This window comes from Pleurodeles waltl, chromosome 8 (genome assembly GCF_031143425.1).
Source record: "Pleurodeles waltl isolate 20211129_DDA chromosome 8, aPleWal1.hap1.20221129, whole genome shotgun sequence".
Classification (NCBI taxonomy): domain Eukaryota; kingdom Metazoa; phylum Chordata; class Amphibia; order Caudata; family Salamandridae; genus Pleurodeles; species Pleurodeles waltl.
Window position 1 is genome coordinate 123,459,961 of NC_090447.1, and position 13,892 is coordinate 123,473,852.

Below are 13,892 nucleotides of genomic sequence, written 5' to 3' on the forward strand. Positions count from 1 at the left end.
GAAGTAAGGCGAACATGGACACTTAAGTTATATTGGAAAAAGTGCTCTGGGGTACCCGCAAGCGGGCGGCACTATTCAACGCTTATGACTATCGTGGAAATACCCCTACAAGAGAACTGGAGTTACAGGTAAGAAACTTCCTTTTTCGCCAAACCCACAGGTAATCTTTGAAAATGCACTGTGCAAGACCCAAGCAAGACTCCGGAGAACAGAAGGTGGATCCTGACAGAGGAGGACCTGCAAAGGAAAGGGACCAATTGCAGTTTGAGTGGGAGTGTCCAGATATGGCAGAAGCCACTACCCACCCTTCTGAAGATGCAGGACCAGGTTGAGGGTGGAGTCCAGAAGTCAGCTGTACAGCACAAGAGTTCCAGGAGCGATGCAGTTGGCAAAGGCAAAATACACAGATGAAGATTTGCAGAGCTCCCGGGGGCCAGGAAAGTCTGGGGGTGCTCAACCCACGGAGGGGAGTCCTGGGTGACCCTCAGCAATATGGAGAGTCAGAAGACAAGGATGCGGCCCCCACAGGCATCTCACAGGCAGCAGGCACAGGAGTCACAGTGAGGCCCACTCAGCACACCTGAAAAGGCGCCCCACATCGCTGGAGCAACAGGCAGGAGACTGCACATCACGGGGAAGAGTGCTGGAGGCCAGGGCTACGTGGAACCTGAAGATCCCTTGGAAAAAAAAGCCAACAAGATTTGGTAGCTGCAAGAGACGCAGTGCACAGGGGTTCTGCCTTGCAAGTAGAGGCTAGGGCTCACCGTCTCCTAAGTTGAAGAGCTGGTAGACAGGACCGAGGGGACCACTCGAGACCACCACCTGTGTTGCAGGATCAACGCAGTTTTGTAGGAGAGAGGATCCATGCAGCCGGATGTCGTTGCAGTTTGTGCCTGTGGATGCAGGGGAGTGACTCCTTCTCTCAAAGGGAGATTCCTTCTTACTTCTTGTGCAGGCTGAAAACTTGCCACCCTCGGAGGATACACAGCCAGGGAAGTGTTGCAGTTGCTGGAAGGAGCTGGAGAAACAATGTTACAAGGCAGAGTCGTCAGGAGGGGGCTGTGATGTCACCTGCCTGACCTGCCACTCAGATGCTTTCAGGGGCCTCTGCCCACCTCAGATTCAAAATGGCTGAATCAAGGGGCCACCTGGAGGAGCTCTGGGCACCACCCCTGGGGTGGTGATGGACAGGGGAGTGGTCACTTCCCTTTTCATTGTCCAGTTTCTCGCCAGAGCTGGGCCTGGGGTCCCTGGACCGGTGCAAACCGGTGCAAACCGGTTTATGTAAGAAAGCCGCCAAATGTTCCCTTCAAAGCATACCTGTGGTTTGGGGAGACTACCCCTCCCAAGCCATGTAACACCTATTTCCAAAGGGAGAGGGGGTTGCCTCCCGCTCCCAACGGAAATCCCGTGTTCTGCCTTCCTGGGCTTGAGCTGGGCAAGCAGCTGAAAGGCAGAAACCTGTCTGTAGGGTGGCAGCAGCGCAGGCTGCCCGGGAAAACCCTGCAAACTGGTAGGCGCAAAGCTGGGAGTCCTCTAAGGAGCCCCCAGAGTGCATGCAGTCATGCAGTCAAGACTGGGATCTGTATTGGAGTATGATTCCGACATGTTTGATACCAAACATGTCCAGGTTCAGAGTTACCATGATGTAGCTGGACATAGGTAGTGACTTTAGTCCAGTATACGGTTGAAATGGCTTCAACGCACTCACGAAGTCCAGGAAAATGGAGCTGGAGTTCGTTGGGGCACCTCTGCTTATGCAGGGGTGCCTTCACACACAGGTACTTGCACCCTGCACAATGTTGCAGAAGCTGGCAAGAGCTGTGTCTCAGAATCACCAGATCCTCGGGTCTGTGCACGTTCCCAACACGTCCACCACAAGACAGCTCCAATACTCTGATTAGAATGTCACAGAGTCTAAGAGAGTCCAAGTGGGGAAAAGGGGATTAGGTAGGGAAAAGCTGGGAAGGAGACCTGAAGGAAGCAAAAAGGTTAAAACACACAATATCAAGATTATATCATATTAATCATTACTCGGCTATGACTCTAAGCATTGTCATACTGGAAACATGGATAACTTAAGCATGAACTTAAATAACTAGGCCTCAAGATGACTGGATACCTGTGAGGGAATCAGGAAAGATTAATATAACTTTCCAATGAACCACTCAATGAAATGTTACACATGAATTAGAAACATTAGAACCTTCTAGAATTACGCTTTCAAATTCAAGTATAGTCTTTTGCATGAGGACCAGGAAATAATCTGAATGATTTCTATAACACCTTATGAATTGTACTTGAGGGACTTATTATGCACATACAATATAACATCTAGAATTCTAACACTTTAGTTTTCTTAAAATGCAGGAACAATAATTGTGCACATCGCAGATTTTCACAAAGGTTTGTAAATGCCATGAAATGATTGTGCACAATGAATACCATGAGTTAGACTCAAGAAATGAATCGCGTGTCTTGCCGATTCGAAGGCCACCAAGTAAATGCCATGAAGTGGTAGCGCACAATGAACATCGTGATTTAAACACAAGAAATGAATTGCGCGTATTGCCGATTCGAAGGCCACCATGTGAATGCCAAGGAATGGTAGCGCACACTGAATATCATGAACTAAGCACAAGAAAGGAATCGCGCGTCTTGCCGATTCGAAGGCCACCATATGAATGCCAAGAAATGGTAGCGTACAATGAATAACATGAATTAAGCACAGGAAATAAATCGTGCGTTTTGCCGATTCCAATACCACCATATGAATGTCAAGAAATGGTAGCATACAATGAATAACATGAATTAAGCACAGGAAATGAATCGCGCGTTTTGCCGATTTGAATACCACCATATGAATGCCAAGAAATGGTTGCGTACAATGAATAACATGAATTAAGCACAGGAAATTAATTGTGCGTCTTGCCGATTCGAATGCTACCTAGTAAATGCCGTAAAATGGTAGCGCACAATGAATAGCATGAACTAAACACAGGAAATGTGTGGAATATCAGCATCTTACAGGAAGAAGTTCCTCAGCTCTGCTTGGAAGATATGATAGATCCCTCTGGGATTTGTTGTCCAGGTTCACAGAAAGACTGCCTAAGGCGGATAGGCATGATTTCCTGGACATACTCAGAGGGTGGCATGGTTCTCAATCAAATCGTCAGTGCAGCTCCGCATGCATCGTATCTAGGGGTGCATGGTTATGCACATGGCATCTGTGCAAGGAGATCATTCTAGCTGCGTCCAACAGAGGGGTCAAATCCCTCACTGGCAGCAACATCATCATCAGGCAAGGTCACATTTCCACCCTCGCAGACCATCTAGAGGAAGAGGTGCACAACAACAACAGCCTGCAGCGACAGGAAAACCACCTGCAAAACAATGCGTTGTCTCTTCCCCCTTCATTGTTACCCGCTACGGTCGGTGGAAGTATTGTCAATAAAATCAGAATAGTGGCAGTCAGTGGGCGTGGTCACAGCATTCTTAAGGAGATAGAAAATATCTGTGTATCCTTACCTGGACAATTGGCTGATAAAGAGCTCCTTTCCATCACTGACAAGGAAGAGTTTTCACATGTGTCGAGACACAAGCCTCAATTTCCAAACATCTACGGCTTGCCCAGTACAAACACTACATTACCTGCTGTCTATACTGGACAAACAGTCCACAAAGAGTGCATCATTCGAAGGAAGTGACTATCCGCTATCACTCTGAAATGTCATAATCCTCTGCAGGTTCATAATCCATCTGTGAGGCAGATAGTGTCTCTCCTGGGGTCAGTGCCTTCTTGTGTGTTCATAGTGCTAAAATCAAGGTTCCTTATGAGGCCCCTGCAGCAAAGCCTCGAAGACCAGTGGAATCAGCTCTCCAACCACTAGGAGAACAAGCTGTCATTGTCACAGGCTGCACATTAGACTCTCCCATGGTCGTATCACCGGGATAGTGTAATTGTGGGGGTACCATTTAGTCAGGATGCACCCAGTCAAACACTGATCACAGACATTTCCCTCAAAGGATCGGGATTTCACTTGGGTTCCCTTCAAATTCTGTGTTTGGTTGGACAGTGAAAAGGCTTACCACAACATGCTGGAATTGAGAGAAGTCCACCTTGCTCTGAAGTCTTGCTTTCCTGTGATCAGAACCAATTGCTTCGTTATCCAGAACGACAACTATGTATTACCTGAACAAACAGGAAGGAACATACTGTCGCCTTCTGTCTCTCGAGGTTCATATCAGTTGGAAATGGCTACTAGCCAGAAACGTAACAATATAGGCCGTTCGTTTGCCAGGGTTTCAAAACGTGCAAGCAGATTGAGTCTGTCATCTTGTTATTAATTTATTTATGTAATTCAGTTATTTTAAAGATTCTTATTTACAAAATGTATCTTTTTCTTTTCTGCTGGAAACTTTGTTATCCAGTATTGGATCTTTCATAAATTCACATGCTTGAATCATCCCTGTCGTCGAAGTGGGAGTCCCACGGTACATAAAATAGCAATACATTTTATTTTTTTGCCATAGGCTATAATGGAGCCAGCAGTTGCTCACATAGCCTATCCATGTCCTTTTGTGCAAGGACCCAAACCTGCCTGCTGTCCAATCAGGCACCAGCACCCTCTAGAGCCTTCTCCAGAGAAGCTCCCTTCCTCAGATTTTCTACCGCACGTCGTGTGAAGGGAGTCTCCCTGAGCTCTGCTCAGTTTTTCTTCTACTTCAGAACTTTTTCTCTCAAAAGAGTTGAAAATATGTCGGATTCTTCTAGGAAAGGCCTTTTCCGCCCTTGCAAGAACTGTGGAAAGAAAAGGCTCCATGTGGATGACGCACATAAAGACTGTTTGTATTGTCTCTACCCACAACACCAGGTTAAGGACTGCAAAATATGTCGCACCTTCTCCACAAAGACCCTCAGAGACCGTGAGGGCAGGCTCCTGACCTGGTTACAGGCCAAATCCTGTACTTCAGGTGAGGAGAGTGGGTCAGAGAGGCCACACAAAAGGTCCAGATCTGAGGACCTGGACCACAAAGAAAAATCCAGGAAGAGGCAGAAATCACATCATGGGAAGGGCTTACAGACTTTAGTCTCCTCTGAGCCTTCCTCTCCTCTTCAAAAGAAGGAGTCCTACCGTCTATCTCCTTCCTCAGAGCCTTCCACTTCTAAAAATGACTCTAAAAATCAGATCGACGACGACAACACCGTCGACAACCGTGACAACGACGACGGTACCAACAACTACCGTCTCCACTACATCGTCGACGAGACCGTCGTCAGCGTCGACTACCTTAACATCGACGGTAAGGGATCCTATCCCCTCTCTCAAAACTCCGTCGACGAGTATAGTAAAAACATCGTCGGTTGCAACACCGTCGACGACTGCCCCGTCGACTATAACATCAGCGACGCCATTGTCATCGGCGGTTTCGCCATCGACGGAGACACCGTCAAAGAAGTCATCCTCGACGAAGACACTACCGTCGACGACACCACCGTCGGCGAAACCACCAAAAATCTGTACCATCCACGGCTGCACCAACTTTCACGCCATCAACAGCACTGGTGTCTAGTAGACAGATTGAGGCCACTCCTGCCTCTTCCAGATCTCCGAGCCATGGTCAGGATCAGATCTCTACCTGCACCAGACATTTATCCAACTGACACATCTCCAAACAAGGTGTCGGCTTTAGTACCCAGTCATCTTCTTGACTGGGAGGAATCTGTCGAAGGTCGATTCGGAGATGCACATAGCCCCTCGCAGCTCCATGTCAAGTACCAAGATGAGGATGAAGAGGATGAGTATGAACAATACCACCATACTACTCTCATCAGGAACAATATTACGAAACACGAGAGCCTCAACACAGAGATACTGTACAAATGCCTTCCTCCTTAATCCAGGATTTACAATCCATGCTTCAGGATTATAGGAGAAGGTTCCCACTGGCAGTGGAAGATCAACCGCCAGCGCCAGTCTCTCCGGTGACACCAGTTAATGTTCCTCCTCCTCCAGCTACTCCAAGATTGACATCCCACTCAGTGTTAGCTGCACCCCCCAGAGATGAAGGTTCCACTTCAGGGGAAGAGGAACAAGAAGAAGGAGAAATTTCCACTCCACAACATCCTACCGAGGAATAGGATGATTACTTGGCCCCCTCTCCGTCTCCACCACCTCCTCGCCCCTCTGATTTTACGCCCGAGGACATAGGTGGTTTCCATAATCTTATGGACAGAGCTGCGGTACGTTTTCACCTTCCAACATCTGTCTCCCAGTCCGAATGTTTCCTACATGATTTCAAGGAGCAATCACGGAAGTCGGTACGGTCCATTCCGATTATTGATTTCATATGGAGCGAGGGCACAAAGATTATGCAAAACCCGGCTACGGTTCCTCCAGTTCCACAAAAACTGGATAAGAAATACAAGGCAACCCAAGATTCTCCGGCATGCCTTACTGGCCATCCAAAGCCTGACTCAGTGATCTCACAGGCTGCTCAAAGGCGCTCCAAAAACCCATCGACGCCTATCTCTACTCCTCCAGACAAGGAAGGTCGAAGACTGGAAAATATAGGCAAGAGATTCTCCTCCATGTCTGCAATCACTGTCAGGGCAGCAAATTCTTTAGCGATTCTAGGCCAATATGACCGCCAAATGTGGTCCGACATGCAACCTTTCCTGGACCTCATCCCTGAAAATAAACAAGCAGAGGCACGAAAGATCCTACAGGAAGGTGAGCGTACGTCGGAAGAAATTACCGACTGCGCTCTTGACATAGCCTCTACTGGTTTCCGCCAACTAGCGGGTGCTGCGGTCTTACGACGGCAAGGTTGGCTCAAGGCCACATCTTTTAGACCAGAAGTGCGGTATCGAAACCTAGACATGCCTTACGATGGCGAATCTTTATTTGGCAAACATGTGGATGACGCACTTCAAGCCATCAAGACGGACACGGACACTGCCAAGTCCCTGGGTACCCTGCAGTACCGGAAACAGCCCTTTCGAGGGGCTAGAGGAAGAGGTTTCACCTCATTTTGAGGTTCCTTCCAGAGACAATACCAGCAATCCCAGTACAGGCCTTCATACCACCAGCAGTACAGGCAATCATCGACTGCCTCCTATACCAGACAAGGAGGTAAACGAAGGCAGGGTTCGCAATCCAGAGATCAACCCAGAAAACAATGATCTTCTACAGGCACCGGCTATGCTCCCACAATGCCCACGACATCAGCAAATAGGAGCAAATATTTCCAACTTCATCCAAGAGTGGAAGAAAATAACATCAGACAGATGGGTGCTGGATATAGTGACAAGAGGTCATACCCTGGAATTCACACAAAAGCCACCGCTTCACCCACCAACATCAGGCAGCTCTCTCCATCTTCGTCTGCTTCAAGCGGAAGTATTCAGCCTTCTTGACAAAGGGGCTATAGAGGCAGTTCCTCTGCAACAACGGGGTCTCGGATTCTACTCCCGGTTTTTCCTCATAAGGAAAAAGTCAGGAGAGGAGTGGCGTCCTATACTAGACCTCAGGAAACTCAACAAGTTCCTTCGGAAGCAATCCTTCCGGATGATCACAGTCAGATATCTTGCACCTCCTGAATCCTGGAGATTTTATGACAACTCTACGTCTCCAGGACGCCTACTTCCACATTCCAATACACCAAAAGCATCGCAAATATCTCAGTTTTACAGTAGCCGGTGCCCATTATCAGTTCAGAGTCCTACCATTTGGCCTCAGATCAGCTCCGAGAATCTTCACGAAATGCCTTGCCCCGGTCGCAGCCTCCCTCAGAAGCAAGGGTTTCCAGGTGTTCCCATACCTGGACGACTGGCTCATAAAAGCTCCGTCATCTCTACTAGCTTCCAAAGCGACAAACGCCTGCCTAAAACTATTCAACGGTTTGGGTCTAACAGTGAACCTACAGAAGTCAGTCGTGCTTCCTGCATGCAGGAGAGTTTTCCTGGGAGCAGAATTAGACACTATCCAAAACAAGGCATATCTTACCCTAGCAAGGCAGCAGAAACTGACCCAATTGGCTGTCACAATCTCCGCAAAAAAGTTTGTTTCAGTACGACTATTCAAATCGCTCCTGGGCATGATTTCCTCAGCCATAGTCCTAGTACGGCTAGCAAGACTCAAAATGAGGCCACTGCAAGAAGAACTGCAACTTCAATGGACCCAGTCGCAAGGATCCTTCGACGACTTAATAACTATCACACCAAAAATTCGGCAGGCGTTAGAATGGTGGTCTCACATCAACCACCTCTCCCACGGTCTTACTTTTCTGGCACCAATAACAGACTTTGTCATCACCACGGACGCCTCCTTGGAAGGATGAGGAGGCTACTTACAGGACATGCGCATTCAAGGCAGATGGTCCAAGCTCCAAAAAGAGATGCACATAAACCTGTTAGAGCTGAAGGCGATTCATCTCACGCTCAAAGCTTTTCTGCCACGCATCGCAGGATCATCAGTGTTAGTCAGAACAGACAACACAACAAGCATGTTCTACATCAACAAGCAGGGAGGAACAAGATCCCTCTCCCTCTCAAGAGAAGCTCAGTCTCTCTGGAACTGGCTCACACTGAACAACGTCCGCCTCAGGGCGGAGCACCTGGCTGGGGTCAACAATGCTCTAGCGGACTCTCTCAGCTGGACGGACGACAACTGTCATGAGTGGGAACTCAACCAGACCATACTCGAGGACATCTTCCAACGATGGGGTCGGCCTGTCCTAGACTTGTTCGCCACCAATCTGAACGCCAAATGCCAGTTTTACGCCAGTCGATACCCACTCCTGGGGTCGTGGGGAAATGCTCTTTTGATAAGATGGTCCGGGATCTTTGCATATGCTTTTCCCCCCATTCCACTGATTCCCAGGCTCCTCAGGAAAATGAAGACCAAATGCTGCAGGATCATTCTCATAGCCCCCAAGTGGCCCAGGCAGTACTGGTACACGGAGCTACTACTCCTGTCAGTAGCCAATCCAGTCCGCCTCCCTTGCAACCACAATCTTCTAACGAAGAATCAGGGTCTCATCTTACATCCCGACCCAACTTCGCTACACTTGCATGCTTGGCTCCTGAGTACAGAGAGTTCCAAGATATGAACATTGATCAAGAATGTAGACTTATATTATCTAAGGCACGAGCAGAGAGCATGAACAAGACATACAAACTCAAATGGAAGAGATTCTGTGTTTGGTGCTCTCGGAATAATTTTCACCCATTTCAGATTAACCCTGAGCAAATTCTTTCTTACCTGCTCTCTCTCTCTCCAAAGCTGATCTTTCCCATGCATCAGTCAAGATTCATCTGGCAGCTATAGCCTCTACAGGCGATCGACTGACATGCCATCTATCGGCTCATCCAGAGTCATCAAACAGTTTATGAAAGGGCTGTTCCGCACCTTTCCTCCGGTACGCTTACCTCCGCCAGAGTGGCATCTCAATATTGTCCTCTCCCAACTCATGAATGCTCCTTTTGAACCCATTCATAGGGCGGAGCTCAAGTACATCACCTGGAAAGTGTCAACCTTGCTCGCTCTCACCTCTACCAGGAGAGTCAGTGATATACAGGCGTTCAGTACTAAAGAACCCTTTTTGGTTTTCTCTGAAGACTTCGTTATGCTCCGAACCAATCCCAAATATATTCCCAAGGTTCCATCTTCGTTCCACCTCAATGAACCCGTTATTCTACGAACCTTTTTTCCAAATCCTACTACGATAGCAGAGAAAACTCTCCACTCTTTGGACATCAAACGATGCCTAAAATTTTATCTGCAAAGTACCAAACACATCAGAAAATCAGACCAACTCCTAGTATCTTATTCTCTGGGACGACAGGGAACAGGAGTAACCAAGGCCACTATAGCCTGATGGATTTCTTCGACAATCCAATTTTGTCACACCAAGGCAGGAAAACCGTTGACTAGGCGCCTGAGAGCCCACTCCACAAGAGCAGTCTCCACATCTGCTGCTTTGTTTCAAGGTATTGCCCGTGATAAAATTTGCCAGGCTGCGACATGGAAAACTACGCACTCCTTTACGCAGCACTGTTGTTTGGAGTCATCACAAAGAACAGACAAGCTGTTCTACGCCATCTCTTTCATTAAGGTGAGACCTTTCCTTAGTTATAGACATATGGTTTGAAATGCAAATAACCATGTTTTCTATTTTGCTTCCATGTGAATAGGTAAGGTGTGTGTATGTATTTATAGATATGTATATATAGATATATATATATATACATATATATATATATATATATCGGTATTTACAGCATGAATTTCAGTATTTATGTACACATACTTAAAGTATCTGTATTCCTTCGTAACTCACGATCAGAAATGTATGAGTTTACTATGATTATTATTTATATTGGAGATAGAGGCTCTTCATGCTCGCACCCTCCATCCATGCTGGATACAATGTTTATCAACCATACTGCTGTCTATTCAGATTCAAGCATGTGAATTTATGAAAGATCCAATACTGGATAAGAAAACAAGTTACTTACCTGTAACTACAGTTATCCAGTATTGGTATCTTTCATAAATTCACATGCGACCCACCCTCCTCCCCTTTGATGCTCGCATTTCCTCTCAGGTTCTAATTTTTCACTCTTGTGCTGGAAAATCTGAGGAAGGGAGCTTCTCTGGAGAAGGTTCTAGAGGGTGCTGGTGTCTGATTGGACAGCAGGCATGTTTGGGTCCTTTCACAAAAGGACATGGATACGCTATGTGAGCAATTGCTGGCTCCATTATAGCGTATGGCAAAAAAAAAATATTTATTAATTATTGCTATTTTATGTACCGTGGGACTCCCACTTCGACGATGGGGATGATTCAAGCATGTGAATTTATAAAAGATGCCAATCCTGGATAAAGTAACTTGTTTTCTTTTGCCAAGCAAACATTGATAGTATTTTTTCTATATTCATACCTATGTCAATTTTTTAAAAAAAATTTAACGGATGCATGGTATTGGTTGATGTTGGAACCATAACGAAGACCTGTGTGGTCGAAACGCATTGCCAATAAATCTTTTTTGAAGTGCACATCCCAGAACACAAGTGTATCCTTCCCCATTTATATGGGAGCCCCACTGCTAAAGATATATATGTAATAGAAGTAATCCCTGGTGTCTAATGGGCTTTCTGCCCCTTCTAGGGGAGCAGAAAGACTATTTCCCCATTTTTATGGGGTGGGGGCATTGCAGATCGCCCCCCTACAAATATATATTAAAAAAAAGTAATCCCTGGTGTCTAGTGGGTTTTTCTACCCCCAGCGACAGATGAGGTAACTGGGGGCTTCTCCATCACTCCCTGCTTGGTGATCATTCTCTTGTGACGATCCCCAAGCTGGGACCCACTGGGAAATGGTATCATTGGAAAGGGGAGAAAGATCCTTCCCTTTCCCGTGACACTTCCCCCTGTCTGAATTGGTGCTCGGGGCTGTGATATGCCCCTGAGCACTGATTCATTGAAAGTGAAATCAGCCAATCGCCATGTGCACCGATCGTCATTACATTGAAAAACAAAAAATGCCTTGGGCTGCTGGGGAAGCTCTTCCTCCAGCTCCTAAGGCTAAAATAAAAAAGGGAATCTCTGTGGTGCCAACACCAGAGGGTTTTTCTGCCTTGTGTGCAAAAACGGCTTGGAGCCAGCCTCAGCACACCAGGACTGGTGCGGAGGACGGCTTGGAGCGGTCCTCCGCACTGATGGGCGTAATATATACATTTCTAGTATTGTGTTAATTTCCTTCAAAAGGAGATGATGCTCTGAGGCAAGCTTTGAGTACAGTGCAGGCAGGGAGATGGATCGTCCAGGCTTTTAAATGGCCAGTGCATATTTTTCAACCTTGTGCAATTTTAATCTGCAGGGACTTGCTCTTTAGAATATTACAGTGTTTACTTCTTGTTCAAGACACATTTTTTTTTGCTTCATAAAAGACAAGTGTTCTGGGATCCCCAATGACTGGCTGGAATATTCTATGATTGTGACTTCAGAGAGGATAGCTACGATGCAGAAATAGGATTACAACTAACATTTCCATATTCATATGAGACTCTACATCCTCACTTTTCTTCTATCAGGAGACCATCTCAAATCCTGTCCACATTATTGGTCATATTAAACTATTGGTCGGATACTAAAATGAACGGACAAGCCACTTGTAGTCCAACCTTAAGATGAGTGTTTTCATCACTGCTGCTTCACATTACCTACTGTTGATTACAGCAGTAATTCATGGATGTGAATATATGAAATTTACCTATGTCTGATTATTCAGCTATTGGTAAGTAACTTTTCTTTTTAAATGAGGAAACATCAGAAAGTGTTATGCGGTGTTGTGAAGACTTTTGGGTGACATTAATTAGGGTTTTTTATATTGTTTTTCAAAACGTAAAGCGGCAGTCCACATTTCATTTTCAATTTACAAGCTACATGAGAGTTAAAATGTGTTTTGTTTTGACAGGTTCATTAGGTATGCCCTTTTGTTGGCGAGGCTCAACTTGTGTTGGATATCGAATATGTTTTATTTCTAGCTAAAGTGAGGTTTTCACATTTTCATATTCTTTGTCCAATCATCTGCCCTATGTTGCAGTCACCCATCTACTTATCTGTATATGCACCCCACATCTGGTGATTGGTCTCATTTAATCACCTACCTAAGTCAGCTTATGTTTTTATTGTCTATGTGTATATATGTCCTTGTCTGTGTGAAGTGCATACAGATCCATTCTAAGATTTAATGCAACAACTGCAGCCATCACAAAAGATATTCACTAAAAATTGAGCCCTGTTGGATTTGTCAGTGGTTGTTTATTGTATGGGTTTCCCACATTTTACATTCTTGGAAAAGAAACTCCCTTGGTGTTGATTGCGAGTGTACTCCTGAAGTGAAAAGGCAGAGGAAATGTAGTTCGGAATATTGCTTTTATTGAGGAAGGCATTTAGCTTACAATAAAGTATCTTTTTCTTTGTATCTTTATTTCAGGAATGATCTTGGCAGTGGCACTGTTTGATCATATCTTCCCTACTCTAAAAAGGTTAACTGGAGGAGAAACAGGGACATTGAAAATTGATTAAGGATTGAATTAGGGGGACATTCAACTTGATTTGAGGGAAAACAACTAACAGCTTATTTACTGAAGATGACCAATTACAGAAGGACAGCATTGTTTGTGCTCAAGCTTTAGAACAATGAAATTGCTTTGAAGAAATTGTCAGAATATTAAACCACACAAGTGCAAATGGTATTTTTTACCTCTATTAAATTAACCATCACTCAAATTATTTGCCCACCTTACAGAAATATAGTGAATGTATTTAATACACTAACATTAATTTTAAAATGTGTAGCAAAGTAATATTTTATGGCAAAATGTAATTTATTCTTATTAAAATGTTCTAAATGTTTTAAAGAAGTTTCATGTTGTTTGATTTTTTTTTTATGTAAAAGTCCTATGAATTATGGTTTTACTGGGTAATTTGCTTTTTTAAGGTAAAAAAAACCTACTGTTTTACATAAGCAAAAAGGAGAGACTTTATTTTGTTTTTGGAATGATGGTCCTAAAGTTTTATATTCAAGTTTTGAGAATCTCAATCTTGTAAATATATAAGGGTCCTCTAAGAGATCAATTGTAATGGATATTGACCCTGTTGTGCTCCCTATTTTAGCATCTGTCATTTTCTGCATCAGGAAGCTTTATGGATTCTGCTAGTTTAGTCTTCTTTTTTATTGTTTCAGTTTCTTGTCCCTTGAGTTCAAAATTACTGCTATTTTTCTAGACTAGATATCAATTTGCGGTTTTACTGCTGCTTCTGTCCCCTAGCTGTCTAAGAAATTCTGCTGCACAGGCAGTCCAAATAAGTTAAAAAATGT

General features: G+C 45.0%; 1 protein-coding gene across 3 annotated transcripts in view; it reads left to right on the forward strand.

Annotated features, from left to right (window-relative positions):
* The window catches only part of AQP11 (aquaporin 11), a 162,635-nt gene extending 149,201 nt beyond the window's left edge, over positions 1-13,434 (forward strand). For all 3 annotated transcript variants that reach the window (XM_069203915.1, XM_069203917.1, XM_069203916.1), the window contains exon 3: positions 13,005-13,434. In XM_069203915.1, coding sequence (XP_069060016.1) covers positions 13,005-13,096 — 92 coding nt within the window. In that variant the 3' untranslated portion in view covers positions 13,097-13,434. The remainder of the gene's footprint in view (positions 1-13,004) is intronic.
* The last annotated feature ends 458 nt before the right edge of the window (positions 13,435-13,892 follow it).